At 33.3% G+C, this 21209-nt stretch overlaps 1 protein-coding gene and 2 pseudogenes across 1 annotated transcript; all 3 read left to right on the top strand.

Moving 5' to 3' along the window:
* The first annotated feature begins 425 nt into the window (after window positions 1–425).
* LOC132060144 (cytochrome P450 71AU50-like) lies at window positions 426–4702 on the top strand. The gene is made up of 2 exons (XM_059453036.1): window positions 426–1337; window positions 4006–4702. Exons 1-2 carry the CDS (start codon window positions 453–455, stop codon window positions 4618–4620), a joined length of 1500 nt encoding a protein of 499 aa, XP_059309019.1. The 5' UTR covers window positions 426–452; the 3' UTR covers window positions 4621–4702.
* A 5863-nt stretch (window positions 4703–10565) lies between these two features.
* LOC132060143 (cytochrome P450 71AU50-like) lies at window positions 10566–13183 on the top strand (annotated as a pseudogene).
* A 1020-nt stretch (window positions 13184–14203) lies between these two features.
* Window positions 14204–18414, top strand: LOC132060142 (cytochrome P450 71AU50-like; annotated as a pseudogene).
* Window positions 18415–21209: the final 2795 nt, after the last annotated feature.

The raw sequence follows: 21209 nt of genomic DNA, 5'->3' as shown, positions 1-21209 counted from the left end.
GTACACAAAATATGCATTTCAATCAATTATATCATACTAACATCTTACACATGTAAAAATATTCAAAAGAAAGTACAAGCAATTCCAACGTCTAAACAATCAGTTTGTACTAATACTAATTATATATTTGTTAGTATTAGATATATATATATATATATATATATATATATATATATATATATATATATATGAATTGTATATGTAACTATATGGAATACTTCGATATGGTATTCGATATTTTGGTATTTTCTTTATTAATACCGAATCCCGTACCAAATACCATACTACCGAAACCGCGGTATCAAAAATTTCGATTTCGATATGGTAATCGGTATATACCATACCGTGCCCACCCCTAGTACCCATAATTAGTTTAATTTCTTTAACACCCACCACTCTTAACTCTATTTAATTTGCAAGTTAGGAAGCCAAAAACACCATAATCTCCATCCATGGCTTCAATATTCTTACAAGTTCTTGCACTACTCGCAGTGCTATATTTTCTTCAAGAATTACACAACAAATTCATGAAAAAAAAGAAAAAACTTCCTCCTGGCCCTAAAGGGCTTCCAATTATAGGAAATCTGCATATGATTGGCAAAAATGTCCACCAAGATCTTCATCAAATAGCCAAAAAATATGGCCCCATAATGAGCATGAGATTTGGAGTGGTTCCTGTAATTGTTGCTTCATCTCCTCACGCTACTGAACAATTCTTGAAAAACCATGATCTTGTTTTTGCCAGTAGACCAAATAATAACATTATGCAATTCATCGCGTACAATCAGAAAAATTTGACATTTGCAAAATATGGACCTTATTGGAGAAATATGCGAAAATTGTGCACGTTAGAATTGCTTACTACTCAAAAGACCAATTCATTTCAAGCCATAAGAAAACAAGAAGTTGCAAATTTTGTGACTTTTATCAATCGGGCAGCTTGTAGTCATGTTGAAGTTGATATTAGTGCTAAACTTGCCACATTAAGTGCTAACATGGCTTGTTTAATGTTATTTGGAAAAAAATACACGGATGATGAATTTGATGAAAGGGGTTTTGTGGATGTGATTCACGAGAGTTTGGTTATAACAGCAAAACCAAATATTGGTGAGTTTTTTCCTTTTCTTAATATGTTTGATCTGCAGGGAGTTGTTTCTCGTATGAAGGAATTAGCAGAGATTTATGATGAATTTTTGGAGAGAGTTATTGATGAACATGTTCAAGATTCTAAGGAGGAGAAGCAAACCAAGGATATTGTTGATACTATGATGAATATCATGCAATCCGGCGAAGTTGAATTTGAGTTCGATCGTCGCCATGTCAAAGCTATTTTGCTGGTAACGTTTTCTTCATCATAACATGAATAGAGTTGCAAGTCAATTTAATTTGAGTTCAAAGAATATTTTTCGATGTGTAAAAAGATTTTACTAGCAAAATCATCTTTATTTGTTATAGTAGGTAACTTATCGTATTTTCAAAATCACAAATTCCACTTTTATGTAGGGCTACTTGTAGATATTTTTGGATGACTTTGTCAATTCTTTTACTCCATCTCACGATATATTTTTAGTTAAGTTTAACTTATATTCACTGAAGGGTAAAAAAAGTTTCACTCGCAGTTCATCTTGATTTGTTGTAGCAAGTAACTTGTCTTATTTTAAGGGAAAATGCATAAAAACCCCCTCAAACTTGTCTCGAATTATCAGTAACACACCTATACTTTACGAAGGTCCTATGACCCCCCTGGATCATTTTAAACTGGAATATTGACATCATTAAAATGTCACACCCAGATCTTTGTGTCGCAGTGTATACACGCGCCTTATTTTCCAGTACTTCTTTATCCTTTTTTCTTTCTTTATTTGCATTCCTCTTATTCCACCATCTCTTCCAATCCCACCATAAGACAACTCCCAAACTGCCATAGCCCTATTTTATTTTTTCTTACGACAGGGAAAAGAAAAAATAATCACAAATTGATCTCTTTAAACATGCTGCTAATTACATAAGCTTTTTCGTTGATATATGTCAATATTCTTGTTTCCAAAGCTTCGTTGCTGACTTTGAATGCCTCCCCTAAAATATTCTTTTTTCTCCATTTTTGTGTTTTTACTTGCTCGTTCCCTTTCCTTCTTGAATCACTTCCTTTTATGGTATTGCATTTCTTGATTATTATTTTTATCAACAAACCCCATTTTTTCATAGAAAAAAAAAACTATAAAATAAAGAGTTACTACTGAGATGTCAATTGATTATGATTCATAAATCTGCAAAAATATTATTCATCTTGATTTTCCCTTTCCACGTGTCATTGTCCGATTTGGGTGATAATTGGGTGGGACTAATTGGAATAAACTTTCATGACTAGTGAAATCTACAAGCAAACTATCCATTTGATTGTGCTTTACATTACACTATTGATATATTAGGTGCTGATAAATGATTGAGCAAGTGGCCGGAACTGTTTTCCGGCTAAGTGAAGAAATTGAAGGATTATCTTTTGTTTCTTTTAGTGGTGTTGAATGATTTTGGGGGAAGATAACAGAGATTCATGAGAAAAGAATATTGTGGATGAAAATGAAAGGAAGAGAAGAAAGAGATGGCTGGAGAGGCGTGTGGGTGACAATTTGCCTGCCATGGCTTATTTACAGAGGGAAAAAAAAAGAGGGGAAAGGGTTACAGGGAAAGAAAGAGAGAGTTATTATAATTAATTCTATGGTATCTAATTAAAAAATGACACTTGTATATCTTAGTCAAACTTTGACTTATTTTTTTTGTCTCACACGACTATACGAGTGAGCACATTAAGTCTTGCCACATCATCACTTAAGGGTTTATAATTCCAATTCAAAATAGTTCAGGGGGGTTATAGGTCCCCCGCAAAGTATAGGTGTGTTACTAGTAATTCGGGACAAGTTAGAGGGTGTTTTTATGTATTTTCCCTTATTTTAAAGGTTACAAATCCGATTTTTTATGTGTATTACTTGTAGATAGCCTTGGATGATTTTACAGGCACCATCCATATTTTTTTTAATAGTAATTAATATCACCATCATTGAAGGGGGTTGGGCCATGATCCCTACATGTATATTACAAGCCAGTAGATAAAGACATGAAGAAGGGGCACATAATAAAATTAAAAAAAAAAAAATTAAAAAAGAGAAGGAGTACATCATGACTAACCTCTCTATCTGTGTCAAGTAAGTTAGACATCCCTCACTTTGTGGGAAATTTGCTTCAATCCAAAAATTACAAGTAGTGTATACATCCTTATCTATGTAATATCCCATACTAATATTTGATCCTTGTGTGACAACAACTAGACATACACAACTAAGCTTCCCAAAAAAAAAATCCTGGGAGGACACCTTAACTATGTGCAAAAACATTAAACCAAAGTTTGTCCTTTTTCCTGTCTCTTAATTCTAGAATTAGCCATTTGAATTTGGTCCATAAAAAGACCTTATTCCCTCTCTAATTTTTTTTATGCCGATGGTTTATATAATTTAAATTAAACTCAAATTTTAAGTATATACACCGTTAATATAAGGAATTTTTACAACGTCAAACCACCTTTATCTATTATAACATGTAACTTGTCTTATTTTCAAGATTACGAATCCCACATTTTAAGGAGGCTTACATGTAGAAATCATTTGTGACTTGATACTGTAAAAAGATCCTTATGATGATGATGTATATAACTTAAAATAAAGTATGTTAAAATTTTCTTCTTCTTATTTCTTTTTAATTAAAACCATATAGCTGTGTGCTAGTGGTGTTTTATTCCATAAAAAAAAAACCAAGTAAAGTTAAACTGTTGTTGCCGGGGAATGAACCCTCTTCTTCTTAATATATTTCAAATTGAACAACTTTTTCTGATACAAGATTCGTTTTGCAATTCTTAAATTTACTAGGTAAAAGTAATTGATAATGTACTCAACATAGAGTAACATACATGTGAATGTTATTAATTTAGCAACTGAAAAAGAGCTCTCTATGCAGGATCTACTAATAGCTTCAATGGACACCTCATCAACTGCAATTGACTGGATTTTTTCTGAACTTTTAAGGCACCCGAAAGTAATGAAGAAATTACAAAACGAATTGGAACAAGTAGTTGGCAAAAATAGAATGGTGGAAGAGTCAGACTTGGAAAAATTAGAGTACTTAGACATGGTCATAAAAGAAGGCTTTAGGCTTCACCCCGTAGCACCACTATTGATTCCTCATGAATCCATCGAAGATTGCATAATTGATGGCTTTGATATACCTAAATGTTCAAGACTTCTAGTAAATACTTGGGCAATTGGAAGAGATCCAGAAGTTTGGTCCAAACCCGAGACGTTCATGCCAGAAAGATTTATTGGTAGTAACATCAATCTTCGTGGATGTGATTTTCAACTTTTACCATTTGGCTCTGGGAGAAGAAGTTGCCCCGGATTACAATTAGGGCTCACAATCGTTCGCTTGGTGCTAGCGCAATTGGTTCATTGTTTTGACTGGGAGTTACCAAATGGTATGATGCCAAAGAATTTAGACATGACTGAGAAATTTGGTTTAGTTATGGCTAGAGCTCAACATCTAATGGCTATTCCTACTTATCGATTGCATGTGTAGTTGATATTAGAATGTCAAATGAGTAGGTTGGGCTGAGTTGATATTAAGATATTAAATTAAAGGGCAACTTACATAAATAACTGCCTTTTAATGCTGCTTTCAATCCGTAGCTATCTTTTTTGAAATTACATTTCGTAGCTACTATTTGTAGCAACCGGCGCTGTATTTGCGTGTATTCGAATACACGCAGATCCTGTATCCAAAAAATAGAACGCTGTAAAATAGGAATTAAATGTGGAGTGAATCCGTTTAAATAAGGAAAACAAAATAATATCTTCCACAATTCACTCCTTTGTTATTAGCTTTCATAATTCTACACGTTTCTCCTTCCTCTTTCCTTCTTCAAATTACGTAACGTAAATTCAAAATTCATAAACTTAAACTGAAGAGGAAAAGCAAAACAGTGCATACTTTATTGAACATGTAATTCGAAATACATGATTTATGTTTCAAAATACACTTAAGGTTCAGTTGTATTTTAGAATCTTATTGATCACAACTTTTTTGTGAGGTCTTAACGAATTCAGTAGTGATTTTTGTTTCAGAAATCGTCCAACTGCAGTGATAAAAGGCTTTTTTTCAGGTCTGAATTAGTTTGTTATGTATTGTATTTTACTTGATTAGTCGATTTCTACACTGTTAGTTGTAGTTGAATAAAAATTTCATATGAAATTTGATAATGTATTTCAGGTGGTAAGCAATTGCCTTGAATCTGTTTTTTTGAATTAAAAAATGTCTAGTGTAACAGCGTTAATTCGATAGTCTGGTAATTGGAACCACAATACTTAATACGTTTTCAATTTCAAAAAACGCATATGAGGATAATCACGTAGGAGGGAGATGGACGAAAAGAAGAAGAAAGAATTCTGACGGAAGTCCAAAATTGCTGAAGTTTTATTATTGGGGACTAAAATTAAAGTCATTGTTGGGCTATTAACATATTTTTCATGGTATGACAATGCCAAAGTTACGTCTCTATGCGTACCGTTAGGTCATGAAATGGGACTATTTTAATGTGAATCTTCTAGAGATCAAGTTTCATGATCTTATTGTGAAAAATGCCAAATTCTCTAAGCTTCTATTGCAAAAAATAGAATTTTAGTTCAAGAATACAAACTTATTCCGCATGCATTGATGATTGAAGTCACTTTAGATAAAAATTACCCTTTCATACGTACCATTAACCTCCTAATGCTGAAATAAACTTAGAAATACAGTGTTTAGCTTCTAAATCATTTCAAGTAATATCGTGACGGTTAAGAATGAGTTATAGTGGTTGAGGATCATTGGTCTTACAATAAAAGTAAAATGATGATGGATGATGAAAAATGAAATATTCATAATTTCGCGAAGTTTGGGGGTAAATATGGACTATTCACAAAGTTCAAGGACAAATTTTGAGCCTTTTCTCTTGTAAAAAAAGAAGTCACGTGTTATAAAAACCTCCTGCCTTTAGTGAATAAGGGCATATTTGGACCAATTTTGTAACGGTAGGGGCATATTTCACTCAAACTATTAACGGATACTTAAGCCATTTCCCAAAGTTCAGCGGCATTTTTAGAACTTTTCCCATTTTAAAATTACAACTTTTATCAAATATGAATCTGATATTAACTTACTAATTCAATTTTTCCAAATAAGCTAAATGATAGTTATTGGTTAACAAGAGTACAAGACACATGTTACATAATTGTGTGGATTTCATGATGGGTGTGCATCTTTTTATTTAATGAGTTTGGGCTACAGGCTGATAGTAGTATAGATATGTTGAAAAATGATCAGTTTATAATAGAGAGCACCCACTAGATTAAAACTTTCAAGCCCAGAAGTATAGGGCTGGCTATGTTCCTCTTCTGGCTTAATCTAAGGCAATTATGTAATTGTATAATTATATTTTTAATTACTTAACACCAAATCCTAACAGATCGCCTTTCTTATATCCCTAAGAAAGATTAGTGATTCATATTTGAAAATGATCTTTTTATTTATTTATTTATTTATTACATAGGGGGTAGGGGAAGGAGAAATGGGGGAGGGAATTATAACGTAGGGATTCGAATCCTCACCAACAAGGTGAAAGCTCACGTAGCCAACCAACTGAGCTACTAGATCCCTACAATTTGAAAATGATCTATTCTAGGATGTGATGATATTTTATTTAAACTACATCTTAAAAATGTTTGTTTTGTTACAATTTCATTTTTCTTCTCAAGTACTCTTGACAAAAAATGGAGAACGCAAACATGGCTGACTTACCTAGCTCGGCCTCACAATTCGTTCTCTTTTTTCCTTCGTTTTTCTTTTTTTGTTTAATTGTTCGATATTTATAATCTATTAACTAATTAAAACTTGCATCGAATTGCTTATTAAAATTATATTCGTAATTTATTCATTCGATTGATTCATGTGTTGGATAGACTTACTAAGAGAATTGCACTCCTGACAAGAAATTTGAATCGGAAACCTTTAATTAATAATTAAAAAGTATCAATCGTCCATCATAATTCGCTGCAGATAAACCACCGTCTCTCAGGTATCCCAATTAATTATTATACCGTAAAAAGCCAATAATAAACAATAACTCTCCTAACACTTTTGAAGCCTAAAATGTGTGGCCAAAATTTCTTAAGCTAAGCTAAGTCATAATGAGACATGATGCATTGCATTAACCTAAGCTATAAGTTCCCTTGCATCAAAAAATCTGTCTTGATATCCCTTCCCCTTGTTGCGAATCTCATCTCATTATGATTAGCATAATTCTCTCAATAACTATCGAATTTTAGTGTAACAAATCAAATTGATTGTTTGTCTGTGTTTAGCATTTAGGCATCAAATCAACAGATAAGAAGGGGAAGATTTCGGTTCTAAGCATAATGAAAAGAGAAATCCAACTTATAATCGAATGGATATTTTTTCAGAAAAAATTTGAAATCATCGAATTTGTAAATTTTAATGGAAGACGGAAGAATATTTTATTATAAGGGAATTTTATATAAAAATATGTGCAAAATAAATTGAACAAAGAGTATATTAAACCGGGCAAATTAGTCCTACTATATTTTTTTTTTATTTAATAATAAATGGGTTAAAAGTATTGTTACAAAAAAATCAAAATAAGAGAGGTAAACGTAATATTATAAACCATAAGGAAGGTCACTATGATTAAGACAAACGTGAAGGGAGGTCTCTAAAATTATCCCTAATATTTTTTCCTTTTTTCTCCCTTTCACCATTAATTCTTTCCCACGTACATTTTTCTCATTTCTTTTCTTTATGCGTTCTTTTCTTTTTCTTTTTCTTTTCCTTTTCCCCGTGTGGAGGAATGGATATGGACCCAACATAATGGTTGGCGTGAGGTGACAAGAACTCATAATTCATTTATGCTTTAAACCAAACTTGTTTAAGGAATATTTTAGATGAAATAATACTTTTTATAAATTAAATTTTCAGATTTTCAAATGAAATTAATTTTCAAATAAAAATACTCATTTTTAATCTCAACTTTAAATACTTTTTTGTTCCTTTACATTAGCTTCTATCAACTATTGTTCAAACGTCAATTAGTTTTAGTGAATATTCTAAAATGAGGGTAAGGGAAATAGGAACCATATTTTTAGTTGGCGAAGAGACCATATTTTTCTCCTCTAAGATCTTTTTCCTCTCATTTCTTATTTTCTTATTATTATTTTTTTTTTGGTCAAACAAACTCATTGTATTTCATCCCAACACAGTTACATATATCTTATAGCCTATAAACAACAAAAAGCCAAGTAAAACTCTCCTGCCGAACATACCACGACCACCTCTTCAGTTTCACTTACTATGACCCCTCTTTAGACCCTATATATTTCCTACGTATACAATTGTTCTATCCATTTCCTATCGTTACAGGTTATTCTTCTCTTTAGCATCTCTAAGGCTCCAATCCTGCTGTCTTCTTGTATTTGCTGCACCAATGGCCGAGGCCTGATAATTTTTTGATTCCATACAGCATCATTCCTTGCAGTCCATATATGATATACCGTTGCAGCCAATATTGCCCATATAAGCCCTCTACACATCTTCCCTTTCGTTCTTTGCACCAAAATTTCTCCACCCCCCTTGCGCTCCCTAATGCATTTTGGAGCCTCGATCCAAGTTAGCACCGTTTCAAGACACATCTGTGAGTATGCACATTAAAAAAAGAGATGGTTTATAGTTTCCGGGGATCTTCCACAAAGGCCACACAGGTTGTCCTGGCATAGTCCCATTTTTTCTAGTCTCACCCGAGTGAGTAGTCTCTCATGCATCACCAGCCAGTAGATAAAACTATGCTTTGGAACTGCCACTGTAGACCAAACTGCTCTCCACCATGGTTGTTGTATGCCACTCCCCATGCTCCAAGAATAGCCACTTCTAATCGTGTACTTCCCTCCTGGTGTTAACCACTCATTACCCCTATATCCAGTTCTGAATTTTTCTTTTATGTTGCATATCTTTTTCCAATACCAGCAACTCTCTTGTGATGGTTTATATTGCCACCAGTCTTCTCCTTTCAGGTACACGTGGTTCACCCATTTCACCCAAAGGTTATCTTCTTTATTTGCAATGTTCCACACATATTTCCCAATAGCAGCCTTCATTCCACACTACGCTTGTAATCCCCGATCCTTCATTCTTCTTTGGGTCGACACACTAAGTCCCATGCCACAAAGGGGTGGTTTGTTTGTACACACACCGCCCTATCCATAGAAAGTTCCTACATATTGCGGTAATATCTTTGAGGACTTGTTTCGCAATAAAAACACAGTGACCAAAGAGTGTGTATGTGCATCAACACTGAGTTCACAAGTGCGCACCCTTCCCGCATACGATAAATTCCTAGTACCCCAAGTTTTCACTCTAGCTGTCATTTTTTCTATCAACATTTCACAATCTACTGCATTCAGTCGTTTTGACTTGATGGGCACCCCCAGATATTTGAATGGCAACTTGCCTCTCATATATCCGGTCAGCTCACATACATCTGCTACTTCCTGCTGGTCCATGTTGGCAGTGAACACATTTGATTTACTTGCATTAGTATTCAGCCCTGAAGTCAGAGAGAAAGTCTTTAGTGCCCTCAGCATCAATACTATAGAGTTAAATTCCCCTTTGCAGAAAATTAACATATCGTCTGCAAAACACAAATGATTCAGCTTCAGCTCTTTACATTTAGTGTGATATGCAAACCCTGGCTGCTTTGTCACCCAAAGGCATTATTCTAGTAAAATACTCCATACAAATCACAAATAAGAGTGGAGATATAGGGTCTCCCTGCCTCAATCTTCTTTTTCCTTTGAAATTTCCATGTAGTCCCCCATTAATAGCTATTGTATACTGGGTTGTAGTAATGCATTTCATGATCCACTTGATAAACTTTACTGGGAAATTCAGCCGATATAGCATCTCCTGTACAAACCCCCACTCGACTGAGTCGTATGCCTTTCTCAAATCAATCTTCATCAAGCAACTTTTAGTAGAGTTCTTCCTATTGTATAGTCTCATAAGTCCTGACATATCAAAATATTTTGAACAATAGACCTGCCAGTAATAAAGGCACTTTGGTTATCAGATATGATGCTAGGCAATACCATTTTCAGCCTTGAGCAGATCATCTTACTGAGAATTTTATACAAAGTGTTGCAACATGATATGGGTCTAAAATCCCCTACACTTTCAGAGTGTGTCCCTTTCGGGATTAAGGTTATAACAGTATCATTCACCCCTTTGAGCATTTCACCTGACTCAAAAAACTCCAGTACACCCGCAACTATATCATTTCTTATTTTCTTTTATTTTGCTTTTTGACTTTTCTTTGTTTGTCTTTCTGTCATATGGGAAATGAAGATGGACCCCAACAATTAATATAATTGGTATTTCAGCGCAAGTACCCATAATTCGTTTAATTTCTTTAACACCCACCACTCGTAACTCTATTTAATTTGCAAGTTAGGAAGCTAAAAACACCATAATCTCCATCCATGGCTTCAATATTCTTACAAGTTCTTGCAGTAATTGCAGTGCTATATTTTCTTCAAGAATTACACAACAAATTCATGCGAAAGAAGAAAAAACTTCCTCCTGGCCCACAAGGGCTTCCATCCAATTATAGGAAATCTTCATATGATTGGGAAAAATGTCCACCAAGATCTTCATAAATTAGCCAAAAAACATGGTCCCATAATGAGCATGAGATTTGGTCTGCTTCCGGTAATTGTTGCTTCATCTCCTCATGCTGCTGAATAATTCTTGAAAAATCATGATCTTGTTTTTGCAAGTTGGCCAAATAATAGAGCTGCTCAATTAATCGCATATGATCAGAGAAATTTGTCATTTGGAAAATATGGACCTTATTGGCGGAACATGCGAAAATTGTGCAGGTTAGAGTCGCTCAGTACTCTCAAGATCATTTCTTTTCAATCCATGAGAAAAAAGAAGTTGCAAATTTTGTGACCTTTATCAATCGGGCAGCTTCTAGTGGTGTGGAAGTTGATATTAGTGCTAAACTTGCTTCATTACGTGCTAACATGGCTTGTTTAATGGCATTTGGAAAAAATACATGGATGATGAATTTGATGAAATGGGGTTTAAAAATGTGATTCAAGAGACTTTGCTTATATCAGCAACTCCATATATTGGTGAATTTTTTCCATTTCTTGATATGTTTTATTTGCAGAGCGTTGTTCCTCGTATGAAGGAATTGGCAAAGATTTTTGATGAATTTTTGGAGAGAGTTATTGATGAACACGTTCAAGATTCTAAGGAGGAGAAGCAAACCAAGGATATTGTTGATACTATGATGAATATCATGCAATCAGGCGAAGCTGAATTCGAGTTCGATCATCGCCATGTCAAAGCTATTTTGCTGGTAATGATTTGTTCATCATAACATGAATAAAGTTGCAAGTCAATTTTAGTTAAGTTTGACTATATTTTTCGATGTGTAAAAAGATTTTACTATCGTATTTTCAAAACCATAAATTCCACTTTTTATTTAGGGCTACTTGTAGATTTTTTAGGATGACTTGATAATTCTTTTACCCCATCGCGCAGTATACACCCTTATCTATGTAATATATCCTATACTAACATGTGATCCTAGCGTGAGAACAACTTGGTATACACAACTAAGCTTCCCAAAAAAAAAAAAAAAATCTGGGAGGACACCTTACCTACGTGCAAAAACAATAAACAAAAGTTTGTCCTTTTTTCTCTCTTAATTTTAGAATTAGGCATTTGAATTCTGTCCATAAAATGAGCTTATTCCCATTCTAATTTTTTTTACGCCGACTGTTTATATAATTTAAATTAAACTCAAATTTTAAATTATATGCATCGCCAGTATGAGGAATTTTTACAACATCAAGCTACTTTACATGTTATAGCAGTTAACCTATCTTATTTTCAAAATTATGAATCTCACATTTTAAGGAGGCTACCTGTAGACATCCTTTTGAGTGACTTGATAGTGTAAAAAAAAAAAAAAACTAATACTGATGATGTATATAACTTAAAGTCTATTTAAAAAGTATGTTAAAATTTTATCCTTCCTAATATATTCCAGATTGAACTATTTTTTCTGATACAAGATTCGTTTTGCAATTCTTAAATTTACTAGGTAAAAGTAATTGATAGTGTACTTAACATAGGGTAACATACACGTAAATATTATTAATTTAGAAACTGAAAAAGAGCTCTTTATGCAGGACCTGCTAATAGCTTCAATGGGCACCTCATCAACAGCAATTGATTGGATTTTTTCTGAACTTTTAGGCACCCAAAAGTAATAAAGAAATTACAAAACGAATTGGAACAAGTAGGGGGCAAAAATAGAATGGTGGAAGAGTCCGACTTGGAAAAATTAGAGTACTTGGACATGGTCATAAAAAAAAGGCTTTAGGCTTCACCCAATTGCACCACTACTAATTCCTCATGAATCCATTGAAGATTGCATAATTGATGGCTTTGATATACCTAAAGGTTCAAGAATTTTAGTAAATACTTGGGCAATTGGAAGAGATCCAGAAGTTTGGTCCGAACCCGAAAAGTTCATGCCAGAAAGATTTGTTGGTAGTAACATCGATCTTCGTGGACATGATTTTCAACTTTTACCATTTGGCTCTGGGAGAAGAGGCTGCCCCGGATTACAATTAGGACTCACAATCGTCCGCTTGGTGCTAGCGCAACTGGTTCATTGTTTTGACTAGGAGTTACCAACTGGTATGATGCCAAAGGATTTAGACATGACTGAGAAATTCGGTTTAGTTATGGCTAGAGCTCAACATCTAATGGCTATTCCTACTTATCGATTCTTGCATGTATAGTTGATATTAGGATGCCGAATGAGTAGGTTGTGTTGAGTTGATATTTAATTTGGGGCTCATTTAGGCATGTCAAAATGGATTAAGTAAGTGAGGCAGGTCAGTGACGAGCTAAATAATGAGTCATAGCCCGACCCACCCTACTCTTACCAGATTTATTCTCTTTAATTATGTTCAATTATCATCACACAAATCTAATTAAAAAATCTTTATTATAGCTATGTATAACATATCAATTAAGAAAATTATTTTAATATTATCTTTTCAAGACTTTTCTTGAGTCAACTTGAATTACTTATTTAGCTCAAGTCCACCTCAACTTTTAGATGAAAGAATTTGACCGAGTTAAAATAGATTGAGGTAATAAATGATTCAAGGTTATGCGATTGTATTTATATGTTGTGTTTTTAATCTCTAACTGCTATGCATGATTATCGGTATGATTTCTTACAGTTCATATCTGAGTCACCATAATTTGAGAATAAGATCAATACTTAATCTTAAATTTGAGCATACAAAATTATGTTTGCTGTAATTTTATCGTTAGCAACAACAATTATTTTTGGATGTATATTTTTCCAATTCCAATTGTAATGTGGGTTAAGAAAAAATTAAACAGAAAGAGGTACACGATTGTATGGAAGCAGAAGAAGCCTCAGGGTGGATTTTATCCACTGTATTACAAATTTGCATTAACTCGTTTATGATTTATGAATCCAAAATGTTGCCTGTTAGGTCAGCTATTTATTCTTGCAAAGATCGGTCAAGCTAAGTTATTAAATGATCCACCACTGATTTTATATATAGGCACAGGAGGAAGGAGACATTTTTTTTTTCCCCTTTTATTGTCTTAATCTTTTTCTTTTCTTTCCTCTCCCTTTTACCGTTAATTTTTAGTTTAAGCTAAGCTTTATACACTGAATAATATTTTACATGATCAAATTATTCAAGTGAAGTGATAAAAAATATTTAAACCGGCAGAATATATTACTTAATAGTTAATCCCACTTGCATCTCTCATTTGTTCTCTTCTTCTTTTTTTGTCTTTTCTTTCTTGTTCCTTTCAACATTAATTATTTTTTATCTTCTTCTCTAGAAAATAATATTTTCTCCTATCATTTCTTTTCTAATTATGTCTTGACGTTCTTTTTTTTTTTTTTTTTTTTTTTTTTTTTGTTTCTTGATTTTCCCCCCCTCATTTAGACAAATGAAGATGCACCCCAACCATTAATATGATGGTTGATGTTACAACACAAGAACCCATAAAATTCATTTATTTCACAACTACCACTCTTTAACTTCTTTATATTATTTCAAGTTGGGAAGAGAAAAGCACAGCAATCTCATTTCATGGCTTCACTATTCTTACAATTTCTTGCACTACTTGCAGTGCTATACATTCTTCAAGAATTACACAACAAATTCATGAAGAAAAAGAAAAAACTTCCTCCAGGCCCAAAAGGGCTTCCCATTACAGGAAATCTCCATATGATTGGTAAAAATGTCCACCAAGATCTTCATCAAATAGCCAAAAAAATATGGTCCCATTATGAGCATGAGATTTGGTCTAGTTCATGTAATTGTTGCTTCATCTCCTCATGCTGCTAAACAGTTCTTGAAAAACCACGATCTTGTTTGTGCTAGTAGACCAAATAATAGAGCTGCTCAATTAATCACGTACAATCAGAGAAATTTGACATTCGGAAAATATGGACCTTACTGGCGAAATATGCGAAAGTTGTGCACGTTAGAATTGGTTAGTACTCTCAAGATCAATTCATTTCAAGCCATGAGAAAACAAGAAGTTGCAATTTTTGTGACTTTTATCAATCTGGCAACTTCTAGTGGTGTGGGAATTGATATTAGTGCTAAACTTGCTTCATTAGGTGCTAACATGGCTTGTTTAATGGTATTTGGAAAAAAATACATGGATGATGAATTTGATGAAAGGGGTTTTAAGGATGTGATTCAAGAGGCTATGGTTATAGCAGCAAGCCAACAACGCCACATATTGGTGAGTTTTTTCCTTTTCTTGAGAAGTTTGATTTGCAGCGATTTGATCGTCGTATGAAGGAATTGACAAAGATTTTTGATGATTTTTTTGAGAGAGTTATTGATGAACATGTTCAAAAGTCAAAAGAACGTAAGCAAACAAAGGATATTGTTGATACTATGATGAATATTATGCAATTTGGTGAAGCTGAATTCGAGTTCGATCGTCGCCATGTCAAAGCTATTATGCTAGTAACGTATTGTTGTTCATCACAACTTAAATAGACTTGCAAGTTAATTTTAGTTGAGCTTAACTAATATGTACCGATGCGTAAAAAATATTTTCACTAGCAGGTCATCTTTATTTGTTATAGTAACTTATCATACTTTTAAAGTCATAAATTCCACTTTCTTTTGTAGGTTTACTTGTAGGTATTTTTGGTCTACTTGATAGTGTACTAATTCTTTTACTCCATATGTATATTTTTATTCAAGTTTAACTAATATTCATCGACAATGTAAAAAGAATTTCACTTGCAGGTCATGTTTACCTATTTACAACAAGTAATTTGTCTTATAGTTAAGGTTACAAATCTTATATATTGAGTCACTTCTAAATAACTTTTGGTGACTTGATAGTAAAATAATTCTTTTACGCGATCAATATTTTTTTGTAATTGTAATTTCACCATCATGTAGGGAGTTTTGGCCATGACTCCACCATATATATATATATATATATATATATATATAAACCAACAAATAAAGACATGAAAAAGGAAAACGATAATTCCCAACCTCTCCATCTACATTAAGTACATTAGACATTCTTAACTTTGTACGATTTGCTTCAAACCAAGAATTACAAGTAGTGTATATAGGGGTGGAGCTAAAGTATAGTTAATGAGTTCATGTCCGGGAGTATTTGTCTTAAGATGCGTTGGCCGGACTCTTCAAACATGTCATTAGATGCGTGTCGGATCCTTCAAAAGTAATGTAATTTTGAAGGATCTGATACGGAGGCAACGACATTTTTAAAAAATCCGAACAACATAAGTCCAGTGCAGGCTTTAGGCCCCAACTATATTAAGGCCCCAAAATTACTCATATTATATGTATAATTTAAATCATTATATATTTATTAAAACAACAACACACCCAGTATAATTCCACAATAATAAATAATTATATATTTATTATTAGTCATAAATGAAATCCGTTTAATTATTATTGTGAATTTTTTTAATAATGATTACACACATATTTTTCAAAGTCCATGCTACTTCTATAATATATAATTGATGTCATTACAATTGAATGGCGTAGGCAATTGAATTTTTAATTACTTTATACTTCCTAATGTTATCTAATTCACTTTGAACTTGGATCAATCTTGTTTATAACTTTGGCTTTGGAAGATCTTCAATTTTTTGAGTGCTTTTTAAAACATTTTTCAAGTTCAAGCTAAGCAATTATTAAACGATTAGATAAGAAAAAAATATTATCTTAACCTTGAATGTCTTTGAAAGCATAACAAAGAGACAATCCGTTACACAAAGCATCTCGGATTAGCAGAGTATGGGAAAGGGCCGCACCCTAATAGTCACTAAAAATTGATGGTTTTAATCTACTTTTAAAGTTATCGTAATAGAAAAAATTGCATAAGTAGAAAATGATACTCTAATTGGCATCTTCAATCAAGTGAAGTTTTACATGTATTTTTAAATGTTACTATTGCTTGTAGAATTTTTAAAATATTTTTGTAACAATTGCCTAAGTTTTCAAAATAATATCAATGAGATCTTACTTAAGATCAACAATATCTCACGAAAACTTTCACGAATAGACTATATTGTCAATTGGGAAAAATGATGCATCCAAATATAATTAACTATATTTCAATTTAAGAATCTATAATAATAAACATCAATAAACTATATAAAAAATTATTACATAAATATATAAATATAAGGCCTCTATATTTCGGTTTTAGGCCACCTAGTGTAATGACCCGCCCCTGCATAGGCCTCCACATATATAGTGATGCAGTTCTCATGGGATCCTATACTTGTCAGTTAGCATATTAACAACTAACAAGGAATTCAGTCCAAAAAAATTATGTTACAACACTCCTGACGGTCACACCAGTTGATAGAAATTAGAGTTGCCTAGACCATCGGAAATATATAAGTTGTCATTTTAGTTTTGAGTTTTTGAAGAAAACTGGTAAAATCGGAAAAATATGAGATTTGGGGTTCTTTAGACTCAAGTTTGGTGAGAATTTCTCAATTGAAAATTTCAATCAAGAAGAGGTGTGCATAAAATGAGCATTTTCCTCTTTAAAATTTCTTACACTGATGGTTTAGGTTTATATAAAGTCAAACTCGATTTTAAGTTATATACATCATAGGTATAAGAAATTTTTACACCATCAAGCCACTTTTACATGTTATCGCAGCTAACCTGTTTATTTTCAAGATAAGAAATCTTACATTTTAAGGAAGCTTAACTGTAGATATTTTTTGGTGACTTGATAGTATAAAAATTCCGTATACTGATGATGCATATGTAAACTCTATTTAAAAGTATGTTAAATTTATTCTACTTAATACTCCAGACTGACCAATTTTGTCTGAGGCAACATCTGTTTGCAATTCTTAAATTTATTAGGTAAAAGTAATTGATATTGTATTTAACATACACTAACATACATGCAAATGTTATTAATTTAGCAACTCAAAAAGAACTCTCTATGCAGGACATGCTAATAGCTTCAATGGACACCTCATCAACAGCAATTGACTGGATTTTCTCTGAACTTCTAAGGCACCCTAAAGTAATGAAAAAACTACAAAATGAGTTGGAACAAATAGTTGGCAAAAATAGAATGGTGGAAGAGTCTGATTTGGAAAAATTAGAGTACTTAGACATGGTCATCAAAGAAGGCTTTAGGCTTCACCCCATTGCACCACTATTGATTCCTCATGAATCCATTGAAGATTGTACAATTGATGGCTTTGATATACCTAAAGATTCAAGAATTCTATTAAATACTTGGGCAATTGGAAGAGATCCAGAAGTTTGGCGTGAACCCGAGAAGTTCGTGCCAGAAAGGTTTATTGGTAGCAATATCGATCTTCGTGGACGTAACTTTCAACTTTTACCGTTTGGCTCTGGAAGAAGAAGTTGGCCTGGATTACAATTAGGGCTCACAATCGTTCGCTTGGTGCTAGCACAATTGGTTCATTGTTTTGACTGGGAGCTACCACATGGTATGATGCCAAGTGATTTAGACATGACTGAGAAATTTGGTTTAGTTATGGCTAGAGCTCAACATCTAATAGCTATTCCTACTTATCGATTGCATGTATAGTTGATGTTAGGATGTCAAATGAGTATGTTGGGTTGAGTTGATCTAAGGATATTAAATGAGCTTAAGCTTAATTTCGGTATGTCAAAATGAACTAAGTTAAATAAATGAGGCAGTTCAGTGACGGACTAAACAATGGGTCATAGCCCAATCCGACCAACTCTTACCAGGTTTATTTCTACATTTATTTTCTTATAATTTGTTAGTTATCATACAAAATTAGTTAAAAAAATATCTATTATAGTTATATATAACATATCAAACAAAGAAGTTATTTTAATATCCTTTGAAAACCTTTCTTTGGTCAATTTGAATTATATATTTAGCTCAAATTCAGCCCAACTCTTAGATGAACAAATTTGAGCAGGTTAAAATAAATTGAGTTAATAAATGATTCAAGAGTATATGTTTGTATTTATATATTGTGTTTTAATCTCTGGTTTGGTTATCGGTATAATTTCTTACGGTTCGTATCAGAGCCACCACAGTTTGAGAAAAAGATCAATATTTTGCTGTAATTTTATCGTTGGCAACAACAATTTTTTTGGGATATAGATTTTCCCCATTGAATTGTAAAGTGGGTTAAAAAAACTTAGTGGAAAAATCTAGGTACAAGTTTGTATAGAAGCAAAAGAACTACTCTTCCTAACAATGGGTACTTCGTAATTCGATGCAATAACCTGGAGGACAAAGATGAAGTACTATACTCAGGTCCATCTATGATGGCAAATAGACCACATTGTTAAGGTATGTAGCCCAGATTTCAATTTTAACAATGAGGTTATTGCATATGATAGGGGTAAGTACTCACTAAGTAGAATTGGCAGTGGGTTAAGATGTCCTTGTATGCTGATGAGTGTACATCCCAGTATTGAATGTATTAAATAATTCCTAATGTTGCAACATGAAACTGACAACTTGGAATGTGCAAGGGTTGAATAAAGTGTTTAAGAAAAAGAAGTTCAGCGTGTCTTTGAAAGAGGCAAATATAGGATTGACTGTTGTAATTGAAAATAGAGATTAAGACTATTTATTTTCTCTAACATCTAAATGTATAAAATTTTCTTTATTTATAAACTAAATAATAGATATAAAATTTATTTACAATACTAATAAATAATAGTACATCAATAAGATACTTTTAAAAAATGTATAAAATGGTTGATGGTGGTAATAACTAATTATGGTGGTCTAGGTACTAACTAAGGAAGGTGGTTATGAGTACATAGTAGCTAATGATGATGGTGGTGGACTGGTTAATAGTGATAGTTGATTGTGGCAATTGATGGTTACATTTACAAAGGATAATATAGTGATATCTAATGGTGGTGGTGATGATTGATATTAGTACTTGGCAACTTACCATGTGGTGATTAATATCAGTAATGATTGCTAATTGTTGCGGTAATGATGGTTGGTGGTAATAATTATAAATGATGGCTAATGGTGAGGATAATTGATTGTGGTGATTAGCAAAGGTGATGATTGTGGCGGAAGATGGTGTTTATGAGTGGTAGTAGTTAATAATGGTGGGCGACGACGAGGGAGGTGTTTGGCGGTGGAAGTGGATGGACTAATGGTGGAATGTCATCTTTACAGAAGATCTATCGGTTGTAAAATTGAAATAAATAAACGCATTTAAGAATTAAAATCTGAATGATTAAGATTATTTTTTTTCCCGTTTGAATGATTAAGATTCAAACCTAAAAAACAAATACACTTAATAACTGATATCTGAATGATTATTAGATTTTCAATAAGTGCAAACAAATAAAGTCTTAGTATATGTTAACATATTTTTCATGGTATGATGGATAGCAGATCGATCAATGGGAATCGAGACATGCATCATCGATTCATCGTTGAGGAAACATTTATTGAATGATTTCGGGCATTAATTTAAGTGGTAAAATATTATATTTTAGGAACGTCCTTATTGGGGTGTAATTGCCGAATCTAATTGCTTTCCATTCAGAAATTGTATGTAGGTAGCTTAAGGCCTCATTTGTTTTCATTAAGATTAAGACGTCTGAATCTGAATGCACATCTGAATGATTAAGATGTTGTCTCTAGTCATACAACACCGAATGATTAAGGATCGTTTGTTTTTCAATATCTATTTTATGCATAATGTATTTATTTAAACATAATAAATATACAATTCAAATTAAAAAGTAACTAAATCTTAGAAAATAAATACAAATTTACTAAAACAAAATATTATTTGATTAAAAAAAATAAAACATTTATGTTCACTAGTAATGGTGGAGATGTTTTGTAGTCGTGGTGGGTGGTAAGTAGGGGTGAAGGGATGAGTGGGTGGTGGGTAGTTGGTGTGAGGAGTAGGCAGTGGGGGTGGGAGGTGGGGTAGTGGGGAATGGGGGTGGGTGGTGTGGGGTAGAGGTTGATGGTGGGGTTGGTGGTGGGAGGTGGGGGTAGTAGGGTGGGATTGGGGTTGGTGGCGGGATGGGGCAGTGGAGAGTGGGGGGTTGAAGTGGAAGGTGGGTGGGTGGTGGGGTGGGGTTGAGGTGGATGGGGAGGGGGGGTTGGAGTGGAGAGTAGGTGAGGGTGGGGTTGAGGTGGAGGATTGGGGTTGGGGTTAGGGTTAGGGTTGAAAAAGTTCCATACAAAAATACCTCTTAATGATATTAAGACTTGGTTCAAGATCTTAATGATTAAGAGCTATTCAGACTCAATTTGTGCTTAGATCTTAATGCAAACAAATGCACTTAATGGCTTAAGGTCTGAACCATTCAGATTCAGACCTCCAATAAGTACAAACAAATGAGGCCTAAGTATCTATTTAGTTGGCATGTTGATAACGACAGATTTGGTTATGGTTAACCACATGGAAATCACATTTGAAATTGATCTATTATAGGAAG

The sequence above is a fragment of the Lycium ferocissimum genome, chromosome 6 (assembly GCF_029784015.1).
Source record: "Lycium ferocissimum isolate CSIRO_LF1 chromosome 6, AGI_CSIRO_Lferr_CH_V1, whole genome shotgun sequence".
Classification (NCBI taxonomy): Eukaryota; Viridiplantae; Streptophyta; class Magnoliopsida; order Solanales; family Solanaceae; genus Lycium; species Lycium ferocissimum.
Note: the sequence above shows the minus strand (reverse complement) of the source record. Positions and strands in the feature narration are given on the sequence as shown.

Bases quoted from the DNA above. Each gene is read 5' to 3' on its own strand.
- LOC132060144 (XM_059453036.1), top strand. From the start codon at position 453: ATGGCTTCAATATTCTTACAAGTTCTTGCACTACTCGCAGTGCTATAT. The intron at 1,338-4,005 runs GTAACGTTTTCT...CTCTCTATGCAG, and splicing joins ATGTCAAAGCTATTTTGCTG to GATCTACTAATAGCTTCAAT.